Source organism: Primulina huaijiensis, unplaced genomic scaffold (assembly GCF_012295235.1).
Source record: "Primulina huaijiensis isolate GDHJ02 unplaced genomic scaffold, ASM1229523v2 scaffold25037, whole genome shotgun sequence".
In the NCBI taxonomy this organism is placed as follows: Eukaryota; Viridiplantae; Streptophyta; class Magnoliopsida; order Lamiales; family Gesneriaceae; genus Primulina; species Primulina huaijiensis.
This window is the reverse complement of record NW_027356117.1, coordinates 491,010-503,998: the sequence shown is the minus strand read 5'-3', so window position 1 is coordinate 503,998 and position 12,989 is coordinate 491,010. Positions and strand designations below refer to the sequence as shown.

Sequence of the window (12,989 nt, the reverse complement as noted above, 5' to 3'; positions counted from 1 at the left end):
GAATAAAAGAAATAGCAATAAAGGCAAACATGTTATTTTTATTTCCAAATAAAACGAATATAATACTTTTATAGTAAAAAATCAGAATATAATATTAACTTTATAAATATAAATAAAATAAAATAGCCCAAAAAATTTGCGAAGATTTGCCGGAGCTCGCTCGCTTGGTAGAGNTTCAATAAATAAATCAAATATACAAAAAAATATTTTAATATATCGATCAATATACAATAAAATAATTAATATATTGGATCTGTCACCGAAGCTCCGAGGTACTATTTGCGGACGACCGAATCATCCCAATCACAATTTTTCCAATTTGTGTGATCCCAATGATTTAAAGTTTCTGCAATTGATTTCGACATTTCTTGTATTTTAATTTAAATATAAATAAAAATAAAATTATTATTTTTAGATTTTTATAAACATATTTTAGTTATGTATATGATATATTTATTGAATTATAATTTTATTAATATATATTATAATAATTTTTGTTGGAGAAATATGTAATTATGAATCATAGATTTTGTCGATAAAAGTGCAAAGTTGAAGTCATAGTCATATTATGTGATTTTGTTTTGACTTTGGAACCAGATTAGATACACAGTCATATTATCTGAATTGGGTTAATCTTTGACCATAACATGGGATTTATGTATCTTTAAGTAAATTAAGCATAACTCTAACTCAATTCAAATTACACCAACATTTGTCAAATAAAATTTGTCAAAATGGAAAGCTATTCAACGAATTAAAAAAAAATAATCAAAAGTCAACAGATTAATGAATAGATCAATTCTTTCAATTCCTATAATCTTCATTGAAGTTCAGTACTATTTCCCAATAAACATGGTTTTCATATAAATTAAACCAACGTCGACACTTCCTTTTGTCTCGGAAAATGGCTACTTGTACCAAAATCAACGTGTTCGCAACATTCTTCGTGTTGTTTTGCGCACTTCCCATGAATTTGTCCTCTCGAGTCCTATTGCACAAGGAACACATGGACAATCAACAACTTCTTCGTAAACTTGGATTCGATTTCTCGAATGTTAAAGCAAATATCTCACGTAAGAATGGAGTTGAAAGGTTCTTGAGAGAAGCACCAGCCGGACCCGATCCTCATCATCACGACTCGGAACCAGATCCGCCCCGTCGTCGCTTCTAATGTAATGGCCATCGATACGTGCGTGGGTCGGAAGATCATAAATAATAACATGTATCCGTTCGATTGGTTTAAAGAAATCTTGGAGTTGATTGTTAGTAAATTAAATTGGTCGATTATAAATTAGTATATATTTTTTTGAAATTGAAGTGATGAATTTCAAATACATCCGGTTATTTGAGATGCATCGATCAAATATCTATTTAGTCACTTGAAGATGTAGAGTCAATAATATAGACCGATCCATAAACAAATAGTTAGATAATATATGCTTTTGTTTGGGATGGTTATAAGATATTTATGAAAATATGTCTTCAGGATATAAATTAAAATTCATAATTAATACTTGATTTTATTTTTATAGACAAAAACTTGTGTGAGACTGTCTCATGTGTCGTATTTTGTGATACGAATATCTTATTTGGGTCATCCGTGAAAAAGTATTACTTTTTATGCTAAAAATATTACTTTTTATTATGAATATTGGTAAGGTTGACCCGTCTCACGGATAAAAATTCGTGACACCGTCTCACAAGAGACCTATTCTTTTTAATAATAATAAAATAATAGAAATTACGTCATCATTAAATAATATCTCGTATCCATTAACTTTTATAAAGTATGCGAGCTACATTAAATCTAATCAATTAGTTAAATTTATTTGAAGAGTGATACAAATTAAATTAAATCATGATTATCTCGAAAATAATAAAATAAATAACAATAAAAACAAAACAAATTATTTTTATTTCCAAGTAAAACGAATATAATATTTTTTGAATAAAAAATCGGATATAATAAAAATAAAATAGCCCAAACAATTAGCGAAGATCCGCCGGAGCTCGATTCGGCCGAGAGCAATGCTGTCCATGGTGGCTCCGAAATTCAATTCACAACTCAAATTCTTCCGCGCCTTCTCCTCTTCCACTTCTATCGAATTCCCACCACTACACGGCCACCCTCAGTGGTCCGGCCTCCACCACTGGCGGCGCAGCCCACTCAACGATCAGCGCTATTGGGGGCCTAATGGTCCAATTCAAGAACCCCGTGAAACTGAAACCGCCCCTCATTCTTTTCCTGCTCTCAATTCATGCGCTTCGTTAGCGGAAATGGGTGGGGTGGTTCTTTCCACTGCTGACCCCCTTATAAAAGCTAAGCTTTCTCATTTGGCTTATGCGAAATGGAGAGAGAAGGGTCTTCCCGTGGGAGTTTCTGATGCACCCCTCGTGCCTGCTCGCCCTACAAAACCACTGCTGGTAGTTGTTTTGTTCCATTTGTTATTTTTTGTTGTAATAAATACTTCATGTTTTAAAATTTTTGCCTTTTTTTCCCTGGTTATTTTGTTGTTAAACCCTTTAGCCACATTTAAGCTTGTCCTGATGCACATTAATTATTTAAACAGGACGGTTTCCAATCATATTTTACACCCAAGCAGTCCAGAGTTTCAGTTATAATTCTTAACAATCATCATTTTGCTTTATTTATTTTGTTTCGTGTTTTTAATGCTAATGTTGATTTAGTCAGTCCTTATGGAAATGATTGGTAATATTTAACTGTGATTGACTGATTGGAGTGTTTGGTTTGTATATGTTGGCACACTCAACTTCTTTGGTTCAGGTTTCCCCTAAAGAAATTCCTCCCCCCAAGAGCTCGGGTTTGCCTCTTAATGCGTATATGCTTCACAATCTTGCTCATGTGGAGCTAAATGCTATTGATTTGGCATGGGATACTGTTGTTCGATTTTCTCCATTCATGGAGCTTCTTGGAGAAGGGTTCTTTGCTGATTTTGCTCGTGTGGCTGATGACGAGAGCCGACATTTCACATGGTGTTCACAGAGACTGGAAGAACTTGGATTCAGGTAGTGATATATCAAACTCGGGAAATAAGGACTCTGGCTATTTCGCTAAACGTTGATTATATGTTCCTTTTCTGAGTAGCTATGGTGACATGCCTGCTCATAGCTTTCTATGGAGGGAGTGTGAGAAATCATCGGGCGATGTTACTGCACGGCTTGCAGTGATTCCATTGGTTCAGGTGCTCTCTTAGTTCCTCAACAGAATCATTATAACTGTAAACAATAACACTGAAACAATAACATTGATTTGCTTGATCACATGATAAATCTTTTGCCTGTTTTAATTTCATGGGGTAGTTTGCTAGTTCCTCTAAGTCAGTCAAGCTTCAAACGCTTAAAAGAACTAACTTTTGCAGCTGACTTTTGATGTTGTTTGTATTCGATACTTTTGAAAACAGTGAAGCAAATATTCCATATCTTTGTTTACTTAGAAACGAATGTTTTTGTCTCAATTGTAGGAGGCTAGAGGATTGGATGCTGGGCCTCGACTTATCAAAAAGCTGATAGGCTTCGGAGATCACAGGACTTCAGACATTGTTGCGAAGATTGCTGATGAAGAAGTCGCACATGTAGCAGTTGGTGTTTATTGGTTCGTTTCAGTCTGCCAAAGAATGTGTCGCACCCCTTGCTCTACTTTCAAAGGTTTGTGTCTGTTCTCTCTAAATACTATTTATTCTGGACTTTCTGTGGTACACCTCATCCGGTGAGTCGTAATAGTTATCGTAGGTTTTATACGGGTCTTTCAAGATTCATCCGTAATCAAAAGACAGTCAATTGCACTCACCACCTTTTTGTTGGAAAATAAGAGATGTTGAGGGCATTCTCTCTAACTTTCTCTTGATCATCTAACAGACATTCTGGATGAATATAACGTGGAGCTAAAAGGGCCTTTCAACTACTCAGCTCGTGAGGAAGCCGGTATTCCACAGGAATGGTAAGGATTAATAATCTTGGGTGAACTATATCTATGAGTTGGGAACATATCTCTGGGCTCTTCAAGTACCGTTGAATTCAAAAATCCGTCAGACTAACTATGTTACTGTGTTTTCTAGGTATGATCCGTCATCGACCACAACCAAAGTGGAGGAAAACAGCAAACTTTCTGAAGTATGCCATTCTTATTAGTTAGGTCGAATTATGTTTGTTTACCGGAAGAAACGTGCTTTCGAGGGTCTTTTCCAAAATTTGGCTGGCATGTGATTCCCTAGTGAAACATTATTGCAGGTATACGACAGGCTTTCTTGCATAATTTCTATGGAACAAAGAAATTCAAGTTTGGACAGAGAGATATAAACAATGATTGTGATGGATTGGACTCTGAAATTGCAAGAATAGATGTCTGAATGTCATTCTTGATGGCATACTGTTTTACAACACGAGCATTGGAAAAATGTACGTAGTTGGTCGCAGGAGTCGAGATCTCACTCTCCTGGAACGATCAGATGAATAATCATTGTATGTAATCTGTCGGGCGTTACAAAATGGAATTGTATGCTCTTGGTCCCTCAAGTTTAAGTGATAAAATGCTAGTGACTCATCTCCCCGTTATCAGAAACACATTTGGTCACCCACGGTTGGGCTTTTAGAAAAAAAAATAGAGACATGTGGGTAAGATTGCTTCATTCTGGTGATTATAATTAGAGTCTGTAATTATATGTATTTCAAATAATCTAAATCAAGTTGTATTATAATCATCATCATTCAATCCTTATGTGACATTGACGGTAATTCAGAGCAACAAAAGTCAAATTATATGACTTTTCTAAAAGAGAACCATTCGAGATTTTTAGTCTCTGTTTTTAAAGATTTTTTTACCCTACATAGAGAATACAATTTACGTGTATATATTTTAAACTACTAGTATTCAATTTATTTTCAGAGCCAGGGACACCCCCCAAGCTGACACGCAGTAAGGTTTGGATAATAATTGTGATGTATTACGATGAGCTGTTCAAATAAACAGCTTATGTCGATCGGGACTCGGGCATCATCTGCTGACTTTTTTTTATTTATTTATTATAATAAGTTTTTTTAGTTCGAGGTAATATTATGAAAATATAATTGGATTTAAAAATAATATGTAGACATGGGAAATTAGATTACATATAAATAAATTGTTAATGATATGATATTTTTATTAGGTGTTTTTGTAAGAATTTATTTTATTAATAACAGATTACGTATGGAGATGAATGTTATCTAGAGATGAGTATGATGAAATTTTCAGTGTTGCTTGCTTAATCTATAAGCCATTGAACGTGGCTTTTAATTGTCGCTCCTACTCGTAAGACATGACCAAAAACGAGAACAAATCCCAATTATATAAGCCCCCTTAGTTTCACCGGGGAATTTCAAGAAATAATAACAAGAACCCAGGAAGGAATTTGAAGTTAAGTCGTTCTCTCTTCAGAAGATCGTAGTATGTGTTGCGATGGGGATTGCAGGCCTTTGGGCTTCCTATTGGGTCTTCCCTTTGCGTTTCTTTCCCTACTCGTCTCCCTCGTCGGTATACTCGTCTGGATTGTCGGGTGAAGTCCCTTAGCTTCTTTCTAAATTTTTTGATGATCACTGTATCATGCTCTGTTTTTTGTTTTGTAATTCCAAATATATTTATTGATTCTGGATTTGTTGTGTTGATCGTGGAATAGGTTGACGTTGAGCTGCATATGCCCGTGTTGCTTGTGCGTGACGGTTCTGGTGGAGTTGGCGCTGGAGCTCATCAAAGCTCCCATTCATGTGATGGAGTGGTTTACTTCTAAAATCCCTTGCTGATATTTTTTTCGTTTTTTCCTTGTATTGGGATCGTTCTTATTATTGATTTCTCGTTGATTTTTTTAGCCGACCATCTGTTTGTTTCCTTCTTGAATTACTGCAACTAGCCCCACTGCTACTCGATTTTCTACATGTATTTTTTCCTCCTCCTAATGGTATAATTGTCGCTCTTTCCTGTCGAAGTTAAATCTTTGTTGAGAGAGAGAGAGAGAGATAACAATATCCGTAAGCAATGTCAACGATAATCATTATCTCCACGATAATTGTGAGAAAATCATGGACTCTTAGTTATTCTTTGTAACTAAGACTTGAAATATTTCTGATCAACTAAAGTAAAGTTAGCTATGCTTTCTTTATAAATACAAAATTATATTCCCTGTTCAGCACTATACTATTTTACAGCAATACAAAAGCATCCGAAAGGGGGACTTCCGAGATATGAACTTGATCTAAATCCCTTCTCCAGCTCCACGATATAGTTCACCATCTCTATCCTTGGACCCACGATCCTTCTGTTCCAGAACTTGAATTTGGTACTGCCCAACAAGTAGGTCCTTAGTTGTCTGCCCAATTTCCACTAAAGTTTCGTCAATGGCCTGAAAGACGCCGCGGCCGCCGTTTCAAATGTCGCTCCATCTCTCCCTATGTGAAACCAAACGTCAATTAAGCATACACATAAATAAATAAATAGATGAGAATGATAATAAACTCAAAAGCTCACTTTAAATACATGAGATTAATAATAAACTCAAATGCATCAAGTGAGCATAGAGAAACTGGTTTGCCTTCTCCTGCGAGGCTTTCTTTGCTTCCAAATCTTTCTTGGCATCTACTTTCTTCCTACCCGTAGTATCTGCCGCTTTTTGTTCACTTGCCACCACCGCATCCTTACAGCCGCCAGTTTCTCCCCAGAATAGTCCACCACAGTCTGTCCAGCACCAGCAACCTTATCCTTGGCGGCCAGAGTCTTCTCCCCTGTGTACCCTGCGACGCTAGATGTTACCACGGCCACTGTTTTGGTGGCCCCCGCCACCTTCTCCAGAGTATAATGGGTTGCCCCCAAACCAGCCGCAACTGCCTGATCCTTAGCCTCTGCGGCTACTTTCCCAGCATACCCTGCAGCACCTTTTCCACCTTCCACTGTAGCGTCTTTTGCAGCCTCTGCTCTGTCTCCAACATAGCTTGCAACATTTTTAGTGGTGTCCACTGTCGTATCTTTTGCTGCCTTGGCTTTATCAACCGCGTATCCAGTAGCAGACTGGCCTGTCGAGACAAAAACATCCTTTGCTCCCACCGTCTTCTTCACTGTATAATCCTTGGCCTGCTGGCCCTTTTCAACTACAGTTTCTTTCAAAGCTCCACCTTTGGATGAGAAAGAATCCTTTGCCTCCATCGCCTTCTGCGAGTTATAATCCCTGGCCTGCTGGCCCTTTTCCACTGTAGTGTCCTTTCAAAGTTCCACTCTTGTCGGCAATATACCGACCTCCAGTCTGAATTCCTTGAAGAGCATTGTGCTTTCCATGACCAGCTGATTCTTTTGTTTCCTGCACAGCCGAAGCCCCTGATTCTTTAGCCTTCTCGTATCGCTCCTCTGCAGCATTGATTTCCTCCATGAAATTCTGTTGAGCCGTAGCCCTCAATTTCGAGACATCCTCCAATGACGGCCCCTGTCTCCCTTCTCCTTCCCTTGCTCATCTTCCCTTCTTTCAAGTCCCCATTTCTTGCCTTCTTCAGCCTTGGTTTCTCCAACTCCAACAGGAAGAGTCTCGTACTGGTGCACTTTTTCCGCTGATCACCACTGTGGCGTTTTAGCCTTTTCAGCTAGAGACTCGAATTGAGTTCTCATTTTCGGAACCACATCCTTCTCCACCTCTATGTTGCGTTTATAATTGACATCGTCCTTTCTCACTTGCACCGAAGCCATCGTCGAGCTATCAAAGACACTTCCACCGTCTGTCTATTATCTTGGTTTTTCGTTGGGCGAGTAGTGAAGAGTGATAACAAACCAGAAAGATTGTTGCTTGACATTGGCTGCCGTGATAAAAATTAAACGGGAGATTGCCAGGTGGTGAGATATAAAGCAACAAAAGTCAGTCCAGCAGTCGAAATACCCCTAAGGACTGACACGTGTCCCAATGACTGAAGTATGGGTTTCCATGTTCCTATCCTGATGGCTGATTTCATGGGGTAGCATTAAAGGTTAAATATTTATTTTATCAGTCCTACTTTTTTAATTAGTAAGATTACATAAGAACAAGTTTCATAATATAGGATTGTCTTGTGGTTGTTCGTTTGTTGAATAAGGTTGTTTTCGTTATTTTAATTTAAAAGGTTGTGGTAAAACCTAATAGTTGTGTGGAGTACGCCTGTGATTTCTACACAGATCGAATGACAAGAAACATAGCTGCTAAAACTTTACAACGGTATGGATGACTCGATTTCGTAGATCTTGTTCGAAAGCCAACTATTCATTCCATGTGACTCAGGCAATGCCAAATCAATTCATAGATTATTACAACACAAACACATGAAAAATGGAAATAAGAAAAATGAAATCCCTATGATAAAATTAATTTGCACTTACTAAGTAATTCAATCATATATATTCAAGTAAAGAGGGCAGTGTAGAGCAGCAGATTCCAAGTATCCGGCAATCCAGGGAGGCACCAGTGGCTGCAATCCAAGCCATTATGCAGCCCGTAGTAAACGGGGTGCGCATCTTTTCGATACTGCGACAATAATGTGATATCGAGTAAATACACAGGTTTCTTGATTCGGCTCAGCACTTTGTTCAATACTACTGCAGCCATCGGGGTTCCTGCTGGATATTTTACTCCGAAAAATGGTTGTGTTTCTCCTACACATGTCTTCGATGGCTCGTTCCAATCCTTTCCCCTGAGAATTTTCGATTTACATTGCATTATAATATACGCGATGAAGCTTCACTCAATCATATTAAGAGAGGAATGCTTACACATAATGCATGGGGGAAATTCCTTGGAAGAAGACTTTAGTTTTGGAAGGATCAATGTTTTTGTTGACCCATCTTGCCCAAGTTGTCATCCCTTTATAATACGCAATCAAACGGTTCATATCTTTGATCAATTTCCCTCCCTCTTCCATATAATCCCATCTGCAATATTCAAGACCAAACTATATATATCAAAGAAATTATGCCTTTATACAACAAATTCATCAGTAATCAGGAAAACATTCAAACAATCATTGTTACTTCAAACGGAACAAATGTTTGTTTATTTGATCATTATATCAACAAAATTTCAGTTTTAATCGTATAGATTTCAATTTTTGTTAAATTTTGCATGGAGATCTTACGGCTTAGAACTTCCGGTGTGGGTCCACCAATGCCAGGAGTTGAAAATCAACACGTCCATACCTCTCCATGCATCGCCATTTTTAATTGAATCAAGCTTCAGAACTCGACCCGCTTGTTGGCTCTCCAAGTCTGCTAGGTATTGAGTCCGATGAAGTAGCAAATTTACCCCATAATCCTGTATAAAAATTTAAATCTAGTCGATGTTAATATTTTTTTTAGGTGCTTCTGACATTGCAAGCAAATAACACTTGTATAAATTCCGATCGAGAAAAGTGGCACTTCAGTTTAATTTCTCCATCAAACACCCAAAATTAAGCAAGAGGAAACACTGAACAGAGGGGGGTATGAACCATTAGACGACTTTGCTTGTATACCACCACAGCTCAATCAACATCCCATAGTCAAATTTATTCTAATTTGGACCAAACCCCACTCCACGTACCCGTCCCTAGCTACGTGGATCGGCTTTCCCGTTCCTACATCCTAACCACGTGTAGCGAGATATATATATCTATATCTATATATACACGAGAATTAAACCCATGTGTCTGATGACAAAAAAATGTATCGACCATTATTGGACTTGATGTAGCCACCCCAATTCTTGCCTGTCTTCTCATTCAAAAAATAAAAATAAAATAAAATAATTGATTGAAGGGGAAGTTGGTGAAAAATCCTCAATCAAAATATTTTTTTGGGTTCACTCCCTACCCACAAAATTGTGGTACTATATCATACAAAATATGGTACACTTCATGTGGAAATGTGGTACATTTCATGTCGAAATGTGGTACTAAAAAAGTACCCAAAAACCGAACAAAAAAAATCGACGGCTCAGAACTGAATGCTAATTTCCCGTTGATTGAGCGCCAAAGTATTATATATTTAGTAAGATATTTACATTACGTTACCTTGATATGTTTGATATTCCAACAACACTGATATTGAAGGTCGATTTCATAATTAATGATTTTGAATCAATTATCAATCTAAAAGTCAAAACTGGCGTCTAATTAAAATCAAACTCTCTCGACTATTTATGTTATATATAAACATTTAATCATATGATAAATTAAGAGGATAAATATATAATTTTGATATATGGTACATGCATATTGTATATTTATGTAAGCATTGTTGACATGACATTTACTTATTTGATCTATAATTTTGATATGATGAATGTGAGTGACACTTCAGTGATTCTCATATACATCTTCAAATAAGTATGCAATATATCAAAACTGAATAATTATATTGGTTGAATTGCAAAAGTGTGCAATTTGTCTCATCTGAGGAATTATGCCACACCAAGGAGTATAGGTGACAAAAAAAATTCTCAGTGTAAGAGATTTTAAAATTTTAAATGCGGGTCTTACCTTTTCATATAAAACTAAATTACCACACATTTTTTAGTGACTTATTTAATGTAAAATTAATTTCGTAGAGAAAAAAAACTAGAAATTTCATATTGTAGTTACTGAAATGATTATTATATCACACAATAAAGGCACACACCCGACATTAATTTGGCAGTAATCCAATTATTATTCCTTTGGTACTACCTCCTGACAAAAGTAGTAATGTTACATATATGAATATATATTGTTTTTGAAATTACAAATTTATCTTAAATATATTTTAATTTCAAAAATATATTTGAGATAGTTTTGTAATCTCAAAAGCAATGTCTAATGGTGTGTGTAACTCTCATTGTACATGTAACATTTCTATCAAATATAAATTCAGACTCGATTTCAGAATTAATTATGATTCTTCACCTAATGATGAGTTTTTTTTTTTTTGTGTTACATTATAAATATGTTTCTTACATGTTATGATACCATGATTGAAGGACTCAAAAGCAACAGCATATTCATAATACAAACTGGTAACTTTATACCTTGCCATAAGGGAAAAGGAAAACACATGCATGCACTATGCAAAAGCCAAGTCATTATTTTTATTTTTTTGGGATAAATTTGATTTAAAGGTATCTCGACTTTAAGTGGAGCAGTGGATAACAGAATCTCCAAAATGAAGATAAATGTTCTCTAAAGTAACAAAGAATAATCAAAAGAGGATAGAAAAGGATATTTCGTTTTTGGAAACACGATTTTATATATTTTCCATTGATTCATAACGATTCTTCTACATCCTGGTTTGTGATGTCCAGTTAGTTTCGGAATAATTCGAACCCTTTTTTTATTTTATTTTATTATTTATTATAATGGAGTTGGAAGTTTTTACAATAACATGGATCGAACTCACGTCTCTTACTAACTTAAACCTGGCCTGGTTTTCTATGCTCACAAAGGTAAAGTCTTGTTTAAAGCGAACAGAGTTTCCCGAATTAATGTTTATTTTCTGTGCTGAAGTTTTTTGATTGTCGGAATAAGTTATGAAATCATGATTCAATCAATGGAATGAATCTACACAAATTGTCAGATGAGTCTACGTTACACCGAAAATTCTACACTAGATGTGTTTGTATAAGATGATCGGCTCATATTTTTTATTTTCAAGTGATGGGTCGACCGATCATCTTATACAAAGCAAAAACCAGAAAATCTGTTCTCGGTGTAACACAGACTCACCTGTAAATATTAAAAAGTTAGCATAAGAATCAAAATTTACCAGAAAAGTGAGCTGAGCTAGGCCTTCTCTTTTGAAGAGTGATGTCTTAGCACTAGGTACCGATGAATGAATCATGCAACTCAATGACTGCCACATATTGAAGCTCAGTGAATCCCCAACAAACATGATCTTCTTCCCCCTCCATTTCTCCAAGAAATTCACTCCATTAAAACTGAAATTCATTCAACTCATTTAGTTAGCACAATTCAAGAATATGGAAAATAAAATTAGAAAACAAAGCAAAAGTTACACAATAATTAAACACTCTTTTTATATACTGTTCAAGAAAGATAAAACAGACTGCGATTAAAATTATTCGTGAAATTCGAAATGTTCTGTAATGTTGCAGCAGCCTGCTGTTCTGGTTAACTTTTGCCCAGTTACCCGTTCAAGTTTCTCCCTTTGATCAAATATTGGATCACATCTGTGATTATGGCGCGGGGAACGGAGAGAGTACTGGTATTATAATTTATAGCTTGTTACGTACCTCGGTAAGTTGCAGGAGAAAGGCTGCCATCTATATTTCAGGTACTCGCGATCAGGTCTCTTGTACTTGAGGCAGTTGAATTCGTCGTCTATAAATGGACAAGTCGAGAAGTCATAAAGAGGATAGGAGGCATCGTAAACCCATTTTCCCTGGAAAATGTTGCACCCTCCGGCCAGCTTTCTGCCGACCCCGGCGGAGGTGGTGGTGTTGAGGTATTCCTTCGCCGTCGTCTCATGTGAAAACAAGAAAGCTGCTACAAACAGGGCTTTTAATAGAAACAAAACCATGTCGNATTGGTGCTAATTATTAGTGCAGAAATGTCCATTATTTCCACTACCTAGCTGTGATTAAAACCACTTGAATCTGGTATTGTCAAGAACGGGACAATAGAACATGATTCATTGACGTCTTTTAATTTGTAGCTTCAAAAATCGAAAATGGCAGACATCTTTTGGTGGATCACCATCTTCCATGTGCCAACCTTCAAATATATATATAACAAGTTTTTATATGTAATTTTATTGAAACATTTATAGAATTTGTAATTTCGAATACACAATAACAATAATAATAATAATAATAATAATAATAATAATAATAATAATAATAAATCCGAATGTGTAATCTTGATTTATAGTCTATGAAAATGAAATTAATGAAAAACTAATCCGGGAAAAATATACAATTAATGACAAATTTATTGATAATTATATCGAGAAAAGAGTTTATTAT

At 36.0% G+C, this 12,989-nt stretch overlaps 3 protein-coding genes and 1 pseudogene across 4 annotated transcripts; 2 read left to right on the top strand and 2 right to left on the bottom strand.

Annotated features, from left to right (window-relative positions):
* Positions 1-1,966: 1,966 nt before the first annotated feature.
* LOC140967361 (uncharacterized) lies at positions 1,967-4,742 on the top strand. 2 transcript variants are annotated; one of them, XM_073427841.1, is made up of 7 exons: positions 1,967-2,424; positions 2,786-3,027; positions 3,107-3,203; positions 3,483-3,666; positions 3,877-3,958; positions 4,077-4,131; positions 4,249-4,742. In XM_073427841.1, the coding sequence occupies exons 1-7, from the start codon at positions 2,029-2,031 to the stop codon at positions 4,315-4,317; spliced, it is 1,125 nt and encodes a 374-aa protein (XP_073283942.1). In that variant the 5' UTR covers positions 1,967-2,028; the 3' UTR covers positions 4,318-4,742. The 2 variants fall into 2 exon arrangements, with proteins under 2 accessions (XP_073283942.1, XP_073283943.1); XM_073427842.1 differs by having other exon boundaries at positions 4,077-4,148.
* A 479-nt stretch (positions 4,743-5,221) lies between these two features.
* LOC140967436 (signaling peptide TAXIMIN 1) lies at positions 5,222-5,860 on the top strand. Its single transcript, XM_073427958.1, has 2 exons — positions 5,222-5,552; positions 5,673-5,860. Exons 1-2 carry the CDS (start codon positions 5,446-5,448, stop codon positions 5,794-5,796), a joined length of 231 nt encoding a protein of 76 aa, XP_073284059.1. The 5' UTR covers positions 5,222-5,445; the 3' UTR covers positions 5,797-5,860.
* LOC140967371 (uncharacterized) lies at positions 5,849-7,971 on the bottom strand (annotated as a pseudogene).
* Positions 7,972-8,204: 233 nt separating this feature from the next.
* LOC140967435 (protein trichome birefringence-like 39) lies at positions 8,205-12,688 on the bottom strand. Its single transcript, XM_073427957.1, has 5 exons — positions 12,258-12,688; positions 11,771-11,942; positions 9,133-9,308; positions 8,771-8,929; positions 8,205-8,691 (listed from the first exon to the last, which is right to left on the bottom strand). Exons 1-5 carry the CDS (start codon positions 12,542-12,544, stop codon positions 8,403-8,405), a joined length of 1,083 nt encoding a protein of 360 aa, XP_073284058.1. The 5' UTR covers positions 12,545-12,688; the 3' UTR covers positions 8,205-8,402.
* Positions 12,689-12,989: the final 301 nt, after the last annotated feature.

What these genes read in the sequence shown, in the direction of transcription:
- LOC140967361 (XM_073427841.1), top strand. Translation starts at nt 2,029, where the DNA reads ATGCTGTCCATGGTGGCTCCGAAATTCAATTCACAACTCAAATTCTTC. An exon ending in CTGGAAGAACTTGGATTCAG is followed by an intron (nt 3,028 to 3,106) that starts GTAGTGATATAT and finishes TTTTCTGAGTAG; the next exon opens with CTATGGTGACATGCCTGCTC. An exon ending in CCCTTGCTCTACTTTCAAAG is followed by an intron (nt 3,667 to 3,876) that starts GTTTGTGTCTGT and finishes ATCATCTAACAG; the next exon opens with ACATTCTGGATGAATATAAC.
- LOC140967436 (XM_073427958.1), top strand. Translation starts at nt 5,446, where the DNA reads ATGTGTTGCGATGGGGATTGCAGGCCTTTGGGCTTCCTATTGGGTCTT. An exon ending in ATACTCGTCTGGATTGTCGG is followed by an intron (nt 5,553 to 5,672) that starts GTGAAGTCCCTT and finishes ATCGTGGAATAG; the next exon opens with GTTGACGTTGAGCTGCATAT.
- LOC140967435 (XM_073427957.1), bottom strand. Translation starts at nt 12,544, where the DNA reads ATGGTTTTGTTTCTATTAAAAGCCCTGTTTGTAGCAGCTTTCTTGTTT. An exon ending in TAGCTCAGCTCACTTTTCTG is followed by an intron (nt 9,309 to 11,770) that starts GTAAATTTTGAT and finishes ATTTTTATACAG; the next exon opens with GATTATGGGGTAAATTTGCT. An exon ending in ATTTCCCCCATGCATTATGT is followed by an intron (nt 8,692 to 8,770) that starts GTAAGCATTCCT and finishes GAAAATTCTCAG; the next exon opens with GGGAAAGGATTGGAACGAGC.